General features: G+C 42.0%; 1 protein-coding gene across 7 annotated transcripts in view; it reads right to left on the bottom strand.

Moving 5' to 3' along the window:
* The window catches only part of AAK1 (AP2 associated kinase 1), an 80762-nt gene that overhangs the window by 45524 nt on the left and 18124 nt on the right, over positions 1-17114 (bottom strand). For 6 of the 7 annotated variants that reach the window (XM_032985123.2, XM_032985120.2, XM_032985121.2 and 3 more), the window contains exons 3-5: positions 8550-8668; positions 6365-6473; positions 4022-4164 (exon numbers count right to left, since the gene is read on the bottom strand). In XM_032985123.2, the coding sequence (XP_032841014.2) occupies positions 4022-4164; positions 6365-6473; positions 8550-8668 (371 nt within the window). Of the gene's footprint in view, positions 1-4021; positions 4165-6364; positions 6474-8549; positions 8669-13988; positions 14099-17114 lie in introns of those variants that run through there. The other variant, XM_032985124.2, reaches the window with a different exon arrangement.

Raw genomic sequence — 17114 nt, 5'->3', positions numbered from 1 at the left:
TGCTTTGAATAAAGCATTGCACACAGATGTTCTCCCTAGCAGATCAACACTGACAGCATTATTCCCTATTCCCTGCAAATATTCATCAAACATTTCCAGAAGAATCCTTCCACTTTATTTGGCTGAGAAGTCTGACGTGACTTCTCACTGAAACATCCTGCAAATTTTATTAAACGTTAGCACTGGACTATCCAGCAACCAGGCTTGTTCAGTAACTTCCAGAAAAAAAGGAAGAAAAAAAAAAAAAAAAAAAACAAACAGCAAAACAAAGTATCTGAATTACTGCTAAGAGAAAACTGTCTTTTAGGAGAAGTATGGAGGTGCCTTTTTCCAGTCAAACACTCAGAAAGCTGCAATCCAGTTTTCAGCATTGCTGAGCACTCACAACTCTGGCCGCAGTCTTTGAAATGCCCAACACTTAAAGTCAGATTTAGTTGTCAAACAAGATTAAGGGAAACTATGAGTTGCCATAAGTTTTGTTAGTTACAGAATGTAGCAAGTTTCTACTCTCTGAAACAAATGCTTTTCTTTGCTACAAGCAGAAGTTGTAAAAACACTGCAGACACAAACTGGTGAGGGATAAGGAATATGGCTTTCTTTAGCAAAATCACACACATTATCCTCTTGTGAGAGCAATGGCTTCTGAGGCCAGTATTTATAAATTGAGGTAGCAATCTGGGAGGGATGCACGACCAAGGTACCCTTTCTGACTGCTTTCCAGCACCTTCAAGTCTCTCTAGACATGTTTCTACTTCCTTTCCTCCCCTGGCACCATTCACTACTTACTTCTGAAAGCTTCTTTAGTATTTCATAGCAAAGAAATGAATGCAATGTGACATCTAAGACCACTAACTGATTTTGGCACGGGCGTATTCTTAACATGGTCGATACAAGGCTTTACCATTAGAGGACTGAACGATTTCACGTATCACACACTGAACACAGATCCGTGCAAACAAATTCCAGGCAAAGGCTTGTTGGTGTCATCACAGCAAGATTTGGCATTACAAAGAAGGATGATGGAAGACAGCACAGAGATAACAGCAGCACAGTGCCACTCTCTTATCACACCAGACGGAAGCACAGCACTGGGAGGACTCCTACTAAAATGAAAGCAGAAGAAACTAAATCCTTAACATAAGAGCACAACCTTCTGGTTATTTCAGAAAATAGAGAAAGGAAAGGAGAGAGATGTTCTGATCAACAGCATCCTCTGGTTTGACTGACATGGTATATTGCTGCATCCTGCTGTGTGTTTACTACAAGAAAATTCAGGCACTCGTCTGCAAGCCAGTCATCTACTCCTGGAACCGTATGGGTTCAAACTCGCAGAAGTATCACATGTGGAAATGGGAGACCTGTCACTGCAGAAAGCTCTGAGCCATGGAAATCAAAGTTGGCTCTAAACTGGCACTTTGAACAACACGTGTTATAGCACATGAGACTGGAAATACAAGGTTAAATATAAAACAATTATGCAGACAGCTGCCACTAGGTATAGGGTAGTTGTGTAAACCATCAGACCCAGATAGATTTTTCCCTCCTTCCACCTCACTAAATCCTACTCTTCTGGGGTCTGACAGTTACAGTTTCTCTGCATAGATTCCAACTTAGAAGCAGAGACTTCACAGCCAGAGTAATCTAACAGGTGGCCATAAGAAGGTTTGGCCATTTGTTCTTTGTTTTCTAAAAGCCTAACCTAAAGACATAGGAAGTGTTCTTACTCGGGAGCACGGAATAAATTTTTTAGGGAATGCCCTGCAGCAGCAATGGCCTATGAACCCTGAGGCTGAGGAAAATACCTGCAAGAACAAGCAAAAGGTAACCACGCAAGGCAAGCCCACTGCCAGTAGGTTTACACTGACTCTATAGGGGTCCTAACTAGGGCAGAGGCAGCACATGACGGGCTTCCTAATTTTTAGGAAAAAGCAGCATCAATATACGCCTGTTTTTGTGGCAGTCAGAGGACATAAAACTAAACATCACACCCTGTAGAACACATCATGCAGCTGTAAGCACACAGGGACAGACTGACACAGAACCTGAGAGTTAATTGTCAGATCAGGAAGGAAAACCTTAAACACAGAGGGATGACATACTATCTTTTCCATATCCTTTATTCACACCGAGATGTCCACTTTTGCCCACAGGCACACTGCTTAAAGGTGCTGTTGTCCCCAGCTGCTGGTCACTTCCCACCACTTGGAGACTGTGCCAACAGAAGGTTGTTCTGCTTCAGGCAAAGCCTGTTGGGTTAATTCAAAAATCCCAGCCACAGGCCGCTGAAACTAATCCAGCTGCGTTTTTCTGAAAGGGCTTAAAGACAATTCATACAATCCCTTCTGCTGGCACAGCTCTATGGGCAGGAATCTCCAGCATTAGAGCAACATCAAAGAGCTGGAAGGCAAAAAAAGCCTCCAGTCCCCATGCAGCTGTTTGCAAAGTCAACATCTGCCCACTCTTCAACAGAGTTATGTTCACCCCAACAAAACACCTACCTGATGGATGCCTTTCCTTACACTCAGAACTTGTACAAAACTTCTCTGGCCCTTAATCTCTCTTGGAATTGCAGCTCCCCTTGGCATTATTAAATGTGAACTCAAAGTCAAAACATATCTAAATCATGAATTCTGTGTTAGTAGTTAGATCCCCAATTGTGATTGGAGCTTCAGAGGCCATCACAACAGAAATAATACAATATTCAACTGGGAAACGTGTCTCAAAGCAGAAAAGAGCCAACTCTCTGACCTTGGGCACAACTTACCAACTAAGAGCCAGGTCCTGCAAAAACTTTACTGATCTAAGCACGGAGTAGGCTGGACATCAGACCATAACAGTCCATTTCAACTGCAACTCAGTGTAGAAAGTAACACTCCTGATCAACTCACTAATCCATCACAGATGTCCCAGATTTTATTCACATGCCACACAATGAGTTTGTTCTTTATTAAAAAACCCCAGGGATTTGCCAAAAAGGTAACAGCAGGGTTAGTATCAACTGGAGAGATTCTCTTCCTAAACCTCATCCTCTCATCCCCATTTTCCTTGCCTATACAAACTCATGCAAGATGCCCAGACCTTTCCAGCTTTAAATACAGGCCTCAAATTTATAAGACTCCACCCATTTCACTCTAGAAAAACAGATGTCAGACTTGTTTCATATATTCAAAACTGACCAAGCAGTGGGGTCACAATCTTTGAAACATGTTCAAGCATACCAATCCCTGAGGATTTTCCCCCCACCCTGCACTCTCATTGGCACACGTGGCACCTTCTGCTCCTACAAAATAATGGCCAGCAGCACAAAACAAACATCTGTTGAGGGCTCTGAAAACAGAACCTGACCTACAAAGCACATCTGAATTTCAAATGTACACAGGAGCCTCCTTCTTGGCTGAATATGTTATTCAGACATTTTACAAGCTAGTTGAGAGGAAAGGGAACATCTTTTTGTTTGTTTGTTTGATTACAGGCATGGGATTTTTCAAAAGCTCTCCCTGCTGGCCGAGCTCTGTTCCCAGCTAAGCACACAGAGTTTTACAATGTACTTTCATGGTCAACAGAGAGTTAGAGGCCAGTTTCAAAAGCTTCTAAAGACTCCTGCCCCAAGGCTGACATCTCTGGAGGGATCCTTTTAACGTGGGTCCAGGAAACAAATTTACAGCATGCTTTTTGTGAACTACCTTATAAAAATCAATAATGTTTCAGGTGGTAGAAAGTCATCATGAATAATTCATCAACTAGATTCTGGCACATCTCCTGTGCAAAACAGAATTATTCACAAACATTTGTGTTTTTTAAGTAGATCTATAGATGGTAAACATATGGTAAGCAGCAATGAGAGGCTCATTTCTTTTTTTATCTTCCAATAGAGAGATGTATTTATGCCCACTTTTCCTCATTACTAACAACAGAAACACAGTACCGGTATTCAAAACCCGTCTGCCGCAGCGTAGGCAGCAAACAGACACATTAAGGAGGATGCATGCTCACTGCTCTATTACTGGAGCCCACAACTCACCTTCAAGTCCCTGTGGATTATTGGCGTTTTACACTGATGCAACCTGGCTACAGCTTCACAGGTGTCACAGAAGATCTGCAGGACCTCGTTCTCCGTGAACCCTGTCTGCAGGCGTTGGTTCATGAGGTTCACCACTTGACCTCCTGAGGAGAAAAACACCAAGAATCAGAGCAGGTACGCAAAACGAGGTCTGGCCTGGCCTAAGCCCCCATCCTACTAGACATAACTTGTCTTAGTCTGCTCCCCATCAAGCTGTGGCTGCACAGTGAGCACACAAGAAGTTTACAAGTCTAAGTTCAAAATTCACACCAAGCCTTTCCCAGAGGTTTTTTGCCATCTGCTTACCTTGTTTAATTCTTATTTCCTCACCTAAATCCCAAGGGGTTTTGCATATCTGCCAGCAGGCATTACATCTCATCTTGTCTTTGAACAATGCTTCAGGAGCAGCAAGTTAGCTTTTAAGTCCCACATTCACCTGCCTGTGTTAACACTCAAATGTAATTCCAACTAAGCCATATCTTTTTCTTTCTCCTTCAAAATAAGACTTTTTTTGTCAGACTAAAGGAATAAACTGCTGAATTTGAGGTACCCACAGTCCATAAAATAGTTTGCCACATGTAAACAAGAGGAGAGAGAAAGAGATGCTCAAAAATCCCACACACTACTAAGTGGCTTAGCTAAAGTCATAGACTGGCAAAAAAAAAAAAAATCCATTTGTAACAGGGGGAACTCCAGACAAACAAAAGCAAGTTTTCATGAATGAGTCCTGAATTTGCCTCAACTTTGAGGTTTTGTTGCTGCCAAGGCCTTTCCAAAACAATCCACACAGAAGTTCTTCCCCCCTCCAAACACCCTATATACACAGAGAAAAAACTCCTTTCTGAATCTTTGGCAAAGTAAAACTGTATCATTTCACATCACAAGTGTTAGAAAACTTTATTTTCATGACACAAAAGAAAAGCTCATCTTAAAAAATACAGCTGTGAACATTTTGCACTCAAAACAAGCATGGTTCTGCACACAAGGACACACCAATTTGGTTTGGAAACTGTTTGACACAAAAGGAAAGTAACAAGGGAAAATCCAACATGTAACAGCAATTCCTGTGCCTCAGTCTGCATGTTGGAGACAGACAAGCATGTGCCAAGCACAGCATCTGGCAAAAGCAAGCCGCATGAGAAATACCACCTTGCAGCTCTCCTCGTTTCAGATGGAAGGGAACACCTTAGGCAGATTTTACTTCATCAGCCCGAAATCTGACACAGAGGGGAGGCTAATGCAGCTGAAGGGAGTGCGTTCTGAATCGCTATGGTTTGCACTTCCTTCCACAGTGGAGTCTGCAACATGGAGCTGAGTATGGATTTATTAGCACTGCCAGGCCTCTTTCTTACAATACCCCTTGAGATAATTAGGTTTAAGCTTACAGAGAGCTTACGTAATGATTCCTTCAGCAAAACTACACACAACGTTCTTCCTCTTACCAGCAAAGAAACCCAATACAAGTTAGTCAAGATTCCTGCATCAAAATGAAGCACCAAAGAGGGCAGAAGGAAGAACAGCAAGCTGTACCATACGTGTTTAAAGGTATTTTAGCATCTAGTTGCTCTTGCACCTGGCTTCAGTTAAAAGCTGAACAATCCTGAAAATACCTATTACCATCAGCTGCCACCATCCAAAACAGTCACAGACTTCCGAAGTCACCTGGCCAAAACAGTATTTTTGCTTAACATTATTCCTGTGAGAGGCATCTCAGCACAGCACATGCGTCATTTTCCAAACACCACATCCTAGCCACAAGAGATCAAAGCTTTGGGACAGCTGGAAAAGACTGGAAGAGCCTGTCTGGCTAGAGACAGCAAAGCAAAAAGGTCAGAGGTAAAAGGAATACTTTTCAGCTTCACATTATCCATTTCATGCTTCTTCCAGAACAATCCTAAGTCAGGCTGAAGTGGAAAAAACTTGCAATACAACATAAAGTGAAGAAGAATTTAATTCTGCAGCCTGGCAGCTTTAGAAGAGACACTTCTTGTGTGTGCCAGCCTACAGAAAATAGCAACAGGTATTTAATGGTTCTTCTTCACAACAGAAAGGATCTAGGACCACCATGGGCATGGGCAAAGGTGACACCAGTCCCATTAACAGAGTCAACATAGCCTCACGTATCATCCACTTCTCCACACTTCGTTTTGGCTTTGCTTTGTTCAGAACAGTTCCTTGGCAGCCAAAGAAGGGCCAGGCCAAGGAACGGGTTGGTTTTTTCCAAGGAAGCTGTTGTGCAAGTTTCCTGTAAGCACTGAAAACGGACAAATCTACCAATGAACAATACACAGAGCCCACACTCACCTCGACAGAAGTCCATTAGTATCAGCACTTCCCACACATCGCCACTGCTCACCGAGTTTATACTGGAATCAATGTATCCGACAATGTTCTTGTGGCCAGATAGGTCCCGCTGTAAGATAAATAAATTCAAAGCATAAACTAGCCATATAGAGTAAGCAACATTTTAATCTGGCTCTTCTACACTGCAGAGCTTGCTTAGCTCTCCTCCTGTCTAGGTGCAAGCTTCTATCACTTTGGATTAATCGTCATGCAAAACTTGAACAAACCTGAGGTGACTCTACCTGGTTTTCTTCCAGAAGGATTTGAGACATACAGCAGAGAAACAGCCAACCTGTTGAACTAACTTGTCCAGGGATCAGTCCAAATTTTTGCATGTTCCCTTAGACGGCCCAGGCCAAGCTACCTGGAGCTGTTACTCCTTTACATAGGGGGGAGAACAAGGCAGACGTTTTGTGGTGGCCATGTACAGTGAATGTTGTGTTTACTTTTTCCATCTCCTTCCACTCTTCTGCTGGCAAACAGTATCTTAAATGATCACATGCTCAAAAAGCCCACTAAAGTAAAGTAAATTTTAATCTTGCTTTTAGAAGTACCTTATTTTAAGTAACTTGATGGATTAAAGCACAAGTTCTCATATCAATGACTTATCCATGACACATGCTAAACCTGCAGGGGAAAAGTAATTTCTTTGGGACTGCCAGCTTCACACACACTCCCAGGTGTGATAGCCAGTCCAGTTCAGTGTTCAGCTTCACCAGTAAGACAAATCAAGACTCTGCTAGTCATATTCTGCTGTAATGCTGTAGGGTTGCAAAAAGAGCAGTGAAGTTTAAAATACTTCTTTATTGCACAAAAGCTAGGAAAGAAGAAAATATGTCCTTTTAGTGATGTACTGGTTCTTCAGAGCAAAAGGTAAGATTCAGGGCTATGACAAGACTCAGTACAGGAGCAAGCGGACCTGCCGAGTAAGGATAGATAGTTCTTGCCCTCACTTTCCAGGTTAGCCACACATTCAAAGAAGCACCAAAGACATGGTGGCAATGAAAAGCACCAGCAACTAAGATCCAAGTAAGCAAGCTTTGTGAGCACAGATAAAACCTTTGATGTAAGATCTAATCTCAATTTTTCCCATGTAGCATTAGCTACAGTGATGACAAAGCATGCCCATCAGCTTCAATGCACCATCACACAAACTCCAGAAGTTAACTTTAAAGGTATTAACCTAATTAAAAGCTACTTCAAAAAACACACCCAGAATTGCTACAGGTAAGAGCTTCCACTATGAAGATCATCTATCCCAAACCTATACCTCATATGATAAATTAGCAGAAGAATAAGGATTTTTGTACTTCCTTTCCCACCTCACAGTTGTTCTAAATGTTCATCAATATCTTTGAATACAACTTCAGAAGTGGCACTTAGTTTACCAGGTTCCAAACAAGACTAAGCAAATCCATTTGGATCATCTCATTTTTTGTTTGTTTAGAAACACTAAGTTTAACACAGCTGTTAAAAATAGCCATCCTATCATATAACTCTTTGCTATCCAATAATCTAGAGGAATATCCCAGCGTTTACTATAGAAACACTTCTCTGTTTCAAAAGCCCAGGCAGGAACTACCCCACAAATACTGTTTCACTCTATCAGCCTCCGCAATAGAGATAGCCTTCATCCCAATGCAAAAGATTAGAAGCTGTTGTGATAAAAATTCATCTCAAGATGGAGGTCTTCCATTCATGCATTGATTTTCATTCAGAGACAGTTACATCAGAATCATCAGCCTTTTCTGATGAAATCTAAAAGGCTTGAGACTTTAGCCCTGAAGATAGTTAGACTTAAGTCTAACACCCCCAGTGATGCTCACCTCTTCAGCTCTTCCCTTTCCCACTAAGTCGTGGGGTTGACATAGGAGTTTTTCCTCCTCTCATTTTCCTGAAATTCCCTCTGCTTTTCCAGCTCCCATGTTTTTCTTGTCCACCGATACTACTTACATTTTAAATAACTCAATATGAGACTTTTCACATAGTTACATAACTCCAGGAGTCAGGTCTTCACAAAAGAAAGAGTTTTGCTAAGAAAACCCACGGCTTGTGGCATGATGCTACACAGACCACAGGCAGAAGGCGAGCACGCTCTCACACTTCCACTCCCAGTCTGGGGCCCCAGTACAAAGTGGTGACTTACCATGATTTGGATTTCTCTTTTGCAGACTTGCAAGTCATACTCGTTATTGACGTACATCCGCTTCAGGGCACATTTCATCCCATTATTAGTCCTCACAAGAAACACGATTGCAAATCCACCTGTGGAAGACAAAATTACCCTATTTACAAAGAAATCTCTTGATCCTTGCTTCCAACCTTGCCCCTGCCTCCATCGGCCTTCAGAGTACAGTCACAAGAGGGAGGGCACTCAGCAGCTACCAACAGAGCTGAGGTGGGAGTGCCTCTTACACGTGCTCAACTCCAGAACATCCAACTCTGCCTAGACAGTTATTTCTGGGCACTAAAAGGAATCCAAGGGGTAAAAAAAATCTTCAATTAATGGAAGTAAAGTTAACATTTAACATCTCCACAAAAAAAAGAAATTACACCAGTTACTTGTCCTGCCAGACAGTCCTTCATTGCTCCATTACTTTCCATTATGAAGAAGAAGGATGAAGTATAAACGGCAACATTGCCTTGGACAGAAATCAGAGCTACAGACCATGCACTAAATTACTGAAAGCCTAAACTTAAAAGGCTTCCCAACTTTTGAAGCGTCTAAGTTACATTACAAAGCTGATTTTTCCAAAAAGCAGAAGAAACCCATCTCCCACATGTGGTTAGTTGTTAGTGCTTTTACAAAAAACAAACAACCCACTACTCATTTTGTGGTCATTGCTATTAGTAAAGTCAGGACTCCCAGGACATACTTGACTTGTTTAGAATGAAAGCCTTTCATCCCTTTTAGCAATGCATCAAAATATATGGGTTTTACATTTGTAGTCCTGGATAGAAACAGGAAGCTGATTGATGATGGAGATATATAGGCATCAAAGTTTCACACTTGGCTTCCAAAGATCAGAATGAATCAGAACAAAGAGTTCACGGATCCAAGTAGCCAAGAAGTGCTGCACAGTGGTAAAAAGAGAAGTACGACAACATTGTCGATGCCACAACCTAACAGCACTTCATCTGCTCTCTGTTACCTTACATTACAGCACGTATTTCTTTTATACTTAAGGACTTCTAAAGAATCAACTCAATAGTAAGTTATGATTTGGTGCTGCCATAGCCTTCAGAAGACCCATGACACCAAGAACTGTACTTACACACCGTAAAAAGCTACTCGCATCCCAGCGAATTCTCAAAGTTTGAGCCCTTTGGTGAATCCCGTTCTTTAGAAGCTGACAAAAACCATCAGATCAACAACACATATATAGTGACATTTGAATGTAATTATTACTAATGGCTATTTAGTACCTAAATTAGTTCCTCCCCATCATGTAAAACGTGACAAGCAAGAAAACCACATTAGGGTAAAATTTAGTGTTAAAATAGGTTGCATTTGACAACTCCAGTCTTGCAACAACTGGTGCTTACAAGCTGTTAACAAATTAACCACCACAGCCAAAAGGCCCACTGAAGCTTTTACTAAAACTGAGATTTATTTTTACTAAGAAAAGATTGAAAAAGAGCAAGTGATCAGACAACACTGCTGTCTTCGAAGTATAACCCTCCCCATTTGTTATCAAACAGCTTTTACGGCACCCACTACAGCCCATCTTCCAAAATAACCACAGAGGTTACACATGCAAATAACGTGCCTATCAGCACCAGAGCTGTGAAACAAAAAAAACAAAAAAAAAAAAAATCTCTCAGAGCATGCAAAAACATTACTTTTACACATCTTAGTCTGCCATAGGAACTAGACCAGGTTTCCCAAGGAAGCCCCACTGACTTTCAGGAGCAGAACTACCTGGTAGCAACCCCAGAGAAGCTGGAAAGAGATGCAACAGAAAAAAAGAAGGAAAAAAAAAAAAAAAAAGAGCTGGGGGAAAAGGGGAGGGAAGGTGTCAAGACTTCAATTAAACATCTTAAAAACTATAATCAGGGTGCAAAATGGATATTCAAATTCAGAAAAATGGGGCATGGTCCGGGGATACAGCAAGCCATACAGATGCTGCTCACTCCTGCCAGAGAGGGTTTTAAAACCCTACTTCCAGAGGGCCTCATTTCTTCATAGTGCTCAAATTCAGTCACAAAAAATAACTGTCTTTCCCTTAAGCTCCTTGAAGTTGAGGATTTCAAATTACAAGTCATTTTTAACAACTCCTAAACCCACAGCAGTAGCCTTATTGTTCTACCGTAGCCACATTTGTCTCATTTCTGGAGAACAAATCTGCACATCCCACGGTGCTATCCTTAGCCCAAAGGATGTCTAAGTTGGAAAAAGCAAGACAACACTCTACTGATTTCTGTGCCCCGTTTCTTATAACCCATAAGGGTACCAGTAAGAAATAAGGGACCCATAACCAGCACAATTTGCCCAATCCCTATTTTCTTAACACATTATGCTTTTTAAAATCATTTGATAGATCAGGTTTGGACTTACTTATTTTCTGTACAGTATTCCCACAGACCACAGATAAAATTGAGAGAAAACATTAAACAAAAAAAAAATTTTTTTCAATTTTTTTATTACAGTCTCAGTCAAAGCTTTTTGGGAAGACTTTTTTTTTATTTTATTTTTTTGTTTTTTTACTATCCCCAAATGAGAAAGAAGTCATCCATCAGAAGCCTCCCCTCTTCTCCAGGGGTCCAGTTCCCTTCCCACAGCTCCTCCTGGCAGGCCTGGAGGCCAGCAGGATACTGTATCTGTTTACAGTGCTATGCTCAGCAGAAACATGAGCTGAGCAGCAAAAATAGATCAATTAAACTTTAATAAAAAAAAAAAAAGGCAAATCCACTAAATTCAAGGACCTCCTCCTTCTAAATCTTTGCTTCTGCTGAGGCGGGACTGATACCTCTTCAGACCAACTGCTAATGTCTCATTAGCAAAGTGTTTTGGGCAAGGTACCTTTCCCCTAGTCTGGGCCCTGTGCTAATTAACAAAGTCATTCCTAGAGAACCCTGGCTGGAATACGTACATCATGCTAGTTTGGTTACAAGCAGCCACGGCCACCTGGCACAGAATTACAGTCTATGCAACAGATAACATAGCTAAACCATCCAGAGACCTCAAAGCAAAGAGAAATCTAGAATCAAAAAAAAAAAAGATAGAAATAACAATTAAGTTAATGCTTTATGATACAGGTCTGCAACATGAATATGTAGGGTCTTGACAGAAATACGGCCCGGAGCACCTTCCAAATGGAGTTGCAAGACACAGATATGTCAGATGGAGCCACATCCAAGGAAGAGGAATCCTGCAACATTTTGCAGAGTTGTCAGCAGTACTTACACAAGTCGTAGGAAAATTACACCCTCATGCCCTTCTCTCCCTTACCTTTAACTCCTGCAAACTTCAGCTGACAACACCACACAAAGAAGCTGTGCAAAATCATTAACTTATTTTGTCTGCAAATACACCTACCAATTTGGTTACTTTATTATTAAACTCCCACTGACTGCAGATTAAAGCATGACAATTTTGCTACTAGTAAAAACAGCATGCTTCTCTCTAGAGAAAACAAGTATTGATTTAATCAGGGTACATACAGCAATTTTTACACAACAATCTAGGATAAGCGACTTTGCCATCAGAGAAGCAAAATTTGATGATCCACATCCATTTGAGAGAGGGTGCAAAGTTTTACTTTCTAAACAACTAATACATCATCTAGTCTGATTGCCTCAGTTAAAACAGACCACAGTATTCCTTCCAAACTACCTCTCACTGAGCCCAGGACTGTACCCAGGATTTAGTCCAGAAAGGCACAACATAATCAAGACTGTCTAATTTGCCTCAGGTAGCCATTCCACACTTAAATCAGAAAAGGTGTGAAAAATACCACCCTAATTTGGATTTCTCTACATTTATTACAACTTCCACTGCTAATTGGCTTCAACAGTCCCAGTTCTACACGCAGAGAACAGGACTCCAAAATGCTCAGTAAAACAGCAGGAGGATGAGAGAAGCAGAAAGGGATAAAGAGAACAAAGAACAGTAACTTTTTGCCATACACAAATGGCTCTAGAAATACAATATCAAAGTCCATTAGCAGGACATACATGTCAGTTTTAAGAATACCAAGAATCTACACCTACAAATCAACTTCTAAAGGAAGCAGAAGGTGCACAGACAGGGCAGAGAAATCAGGCCACTGGCTTTCACACATCACACACATTTGCAGAAACGGCACTTGGTCACATTCATGCACCAGAGCAAATGAGAGCTACAGCAGGAAACCTGCTCCTTCCAGCAGTGTTCTGGGCTGCCAGTCTTCCCCGGCTGAGGTCAGACCTATAGGTATATCTGCTTATAGGTTTCTCATGCGACAACCACGGTACGTCTGAATGTCTGGAAATGGCAGGGATGCCTTTAGTGGTCTGTACCTACAGCGAGATAGATTTCCTTTCAAGTCTCGTGCATAGATGATTTTGGAGTTTTGGTCTGTCCTTCACCTCCCAAGTCCCTCGCACATTTATTACTGGTTGCTCATGAACTGGCCATCCTGCTAAAGAAAATGGCACTTTCCTGAAACTGTTGCATTGCAAAAAAGGTTAACAATAACACCACACCATGGTTTTAAGGTTAGGGGTCAAGGTGCAGAAGTAGGTTATCATCTAATAACTTGAAGCATTTTGAAGCGTTTTAAACCTTTTTACTGGCAACTGTGGCAAATACCTCAGATTCATGCTAAAAGAGCAGTTCCAGAAGGACCTGTACTACCACAGCTATCTCAAAACCAGCAACTTTGTTGGAAAGCAGCAGACAGAAAATGCAGTTCACATTTTTCAACAAAGTATGACAAAAAAAGAGGGTATCCAAAAAAGGAGTACCCAATAGCTGATTGAAATTTTCACTTGGCAGCATTAGACAGCCCAGAACAGCAATGCTGTTCCGCACAGCCCAGGAAGGGACCAAGCTATCAAGCACGTGGACCGCAGCCAACACTGCCTAACAAAGACTTTCTAACAGATTTAAGTTTTCTTTCACCTGCCATGCATCATTATGCAATGGAAGAGGGACCTGTTCGCAGGTGTCTTCTATGGGTTGCAGTGGTAAAGGATGGGTGCTGCCTGGCTCCCGCCGTCTGCCTGGTCATCGCTGCACTGAACAAGCAGGATTTGCTTAGAGAAGTCATCCAGAACTCATCTGAACTCTAATGAGTTTTCACAGCATCTCGCTGAAATTAATACACATACTTTATCTTTTAACTATCTTGCTAACAGCTGCTCCCCACTGGTTAACCCCTCCTCCTTGCACACTCAGTATCTACAACATTACCACCTTGTCAGCCTCAAGGACTACTTTCAGCTTCCAGAGCCTCAGACCACAACCAATTTTTCCCTCATTAGTCCAGTCCAACCCCCAACTTTGCTAAATTTGAACAAAGTTGAAAGCAAATAGATCAAAGACAAATTGACAAGCACTTATTATGAAGCCCTGCCAGATGCACATTACAGAACAACTTACTTCTATTTTCAGTGAATGGCAAGACAACCCTTCCAACCGCCAGAAATTGCCAGCCCTAGTGCAATATGCCAGCTCCAATACAACAGACAGACATGCCAGGATTTGTGTAACTCCAAGCCATTCAAGGTCAGCTCAAGAGCCCGCGCTGCCTCAAGTGAAGTTAGATAGCTGTGTCACACGTGGCCGGGGAGGGTGGGTCACACACAAGGTAGAGCTTAGAAGCAAAATAATCCAGGCACTAGGAATATCCTCACGTCTTTGCCAGTAGAGCCTTTTTTCCAGTACACATGGGAAGCTAAAGACAAGATATCAGTCCAGGCTTCAGATACAGAACAAATAAATCCAGAGACTTCGTAAGCTCCAGGTGGGAGAGAAACAAGAACTAAGCCTAAGAGTCAGCTTAGAAGACAGTTCTCCCTTGCAATTGTAAACAAGTGCTGTGATTTAAAGCTCTGAAGGAAATTCTACTCTTTTCCCATACAAGCCAGCAGAAGCTAAAATACCACTGTCATTCAAAGACATAAAAAGTTATTTATAGGCTCATCCTTAAGACATATTAACACTGTTGAACAGGCAGCACACAGTCAGTACTGCAATCACCATAAGCTTAGAGCCAACAACAGCCATAGGTCTCTTGGGAAACATCACTGTCTTTTGCACTTAGGCCTGCATCTACTTCTACAACAGCATGGGAACATGGTTGTCTTACTGTACACTTCTGGCCTGACTGTTGTTCTTGCTAGCTGGTTTTAGGATACTCTTAGAAAAAATAAATGAAATAAAGTAAGTTCCAATTATCTCCAGTCAATACAGATGTCAGAGCAATTTCCCATGCAGGTTTGTGTCAGTGTACTGGCCAGTTTCCAGTGCTGGTAGCTATATTTTCAGCCCTTCTGTAATTTCAGCAGGATGCAGAACTCTTCACAGCCAGGAAAGCACTTCTAAACTAGGTAAAACCAGCAGCACAAAGCTGCACGTGATCCCCTGGCTTAGCTCCTTGCAAGGTAGGAAGATCGTGCTATGCTGCATTTCAGTGATTCACATGCATTGCAAGCCTGGAATCCTCTTGCAACCAGAAAGTCACAGGCAGCCAGCAATGCCGATCTGCAAACAAGCACAAAATGCTGCTTTCAAGCCAGCTGCACTGACTAATGTTATGGTGAGGAAGTTTACAGAGAAATTGGTTGCTCCTTCTGTTACCCTTTTGTGATAAGCTCTTCCAGAGCTGCCTTTCACTGGTGAACATACACATTAGTGAAGTTCAGTAAGTGTTGTTACAGCAGACAAACTGTACGTGGAACACCACACACCTTAACCTTGGTGGACACAATTGCCCTCTGGCACAGCCCAGGTCTTCGGGGGCAACAGACCCACCTTGTTCTTCTGGGACAGCACCACTGGTAGTGGTGGGGGGAAACCATCAGAAATCTCTTGTCCTGAGAACCCCCTTCCTACCAACACCATTACTGTACCTTCACACACAATCACTCAGCTGTTTGAGCTGCCTTTAAGTTCTGCTCCAGATCTTCAACCACACCCTACCAGATACCTATTTAAACAGCTGAGAAGAAAACACGGTATTACTGCAGGCAGGTTTTGTGCCTGACAAACAGGTCCCCACAAAAATCCTGTTTTGCTCATGCTGAGCAAAAATAAAGCAAGTTCAGCTGTAGACAGACAGTGCTTGAAGCACCAACTCAGACCACTTGAGTTAATCATAGTCCAGAACAGGACCAGCCGGACTCTGCCCTGTACACACCAAGTAAAGCAGGTTAGATTTCACAGGATCTGCAGGACCAAAGGCCTTTTCACAAGCCATTAGTGTTCCCAAAACAACACTGCATTTTCGGCGTTACCCTGCTATGCTGATCCACCACTCACTGCAAGAGACAGCAGGTACGCTAACAAAATAGAAATAGCTTCATCCAAACACAATTAGCAAGAACACCTCCTTTTAAAATCCATGCTGAAAGTACCTCCCAGACACGTTAAGTGCTGTTTGCACAGGAGCAAACAAAACATGTTGCATGATCATCTCCCAGCTGCATGTTTGAGCTCTGCAATAACTGCTACAAAAACAACTCCACTGCATATATATGTCTTCCTTCTACAAACGTTTTCAAGTTTTGTCTTTGATCCTATTCTTCACTTTTTTCCAAGGCTGTATTGGATAACCCAAAAGCAGCTAGGTTTGAGGAAGAAGAATTGCTCCTCTTTTCAGTTAAGTTTATCAAATGAAAGAGACAACTATCAAATCATCAATTCCCACTTTAAAAAAAAAAAAATAATAAAAATCACTGCTTCATTTTGGACTTTATCCCCCTTCTACAAACAAATTAACAATACCTGGCATTACCATAGTTTCTGATGCCACTAAAAACTTTATTCTTCAGGGGTGAAATTCTTTTCTGAGCTGAACAAACAATGCATGTGGTTTTCCACTGAACCGTTTCCACCTTTCTGTGTTTTAGCTTTATCTCACCCACCTCAGATCTGCATGCCAGACAGCCCACTGTGCTTCAGTACTGAAGCTGAGGGGACAGCCAAGTGCTCTTCAGATGCCCCCAACAACTTCCCTAGGAATATTTAGCCTCCAGGGACAACCAGCAAGGCATTTTAAGCTCCGGTTGTGCTAGCAGGCACTTAAAATTAAGTGCTTTGCTGAACCAGGCACAAAGCCGCACATTTGCACAATCCAAATACTTACCCATTCTTATTCATCAAGAATTATGTCATATTTTGCCTTATCTCACCAGCCAGAAGAACTTCCTTTGTATTTATTTTCCTAAGTACAAGGGGCAGGCTCACTCTTTTTTTCATTTCCCACCCCCCAAGTCAGGATGCTGTGATCCAGTTAGAGGAAAATCGTATTGATGCCCTTGCACAGGGTGTCTGAAGCTCACCATTCCCAAAGCTTTACTGAAACATAGTTCCCGGCACTTACTTTTCCCACAGTCGTAGCCACAAGCAGCTGACACACAGACACTGCACATTACCCACCACTGGACATCATCTCTTGGCAACACCAGAACCATTTTCTCTCTGCTGCTGTACTGAGAAAGCCATCCTGCACCTCTGACACCTCTCTCTAGCTGGCATAACATGCAGTCATTTAACCAAAAAAAG

This window comes from Tyto alba, unplaced genomic scaffold, assembly GCF_018691265.1.
Source record: "Tyto alba isolate M040663 unplaced genomic scaffold, T.alba_DEE_v4.0 Super-Scaffold_34, whole genome shotgun sequence".
In the NCBI taxonomy this organism is placed as follows: domain Eukaryota; kingdom Metazoa; phylum Chordata; class Aves; order Strigiformes; family Tytonidae; genus Tyto; species Tyto alba.
The sequence above is the reverse complement of the archived record's forward strand: the minus strand, read 5'-3'. Positions and strand labels throughout refer to the sequence as shown.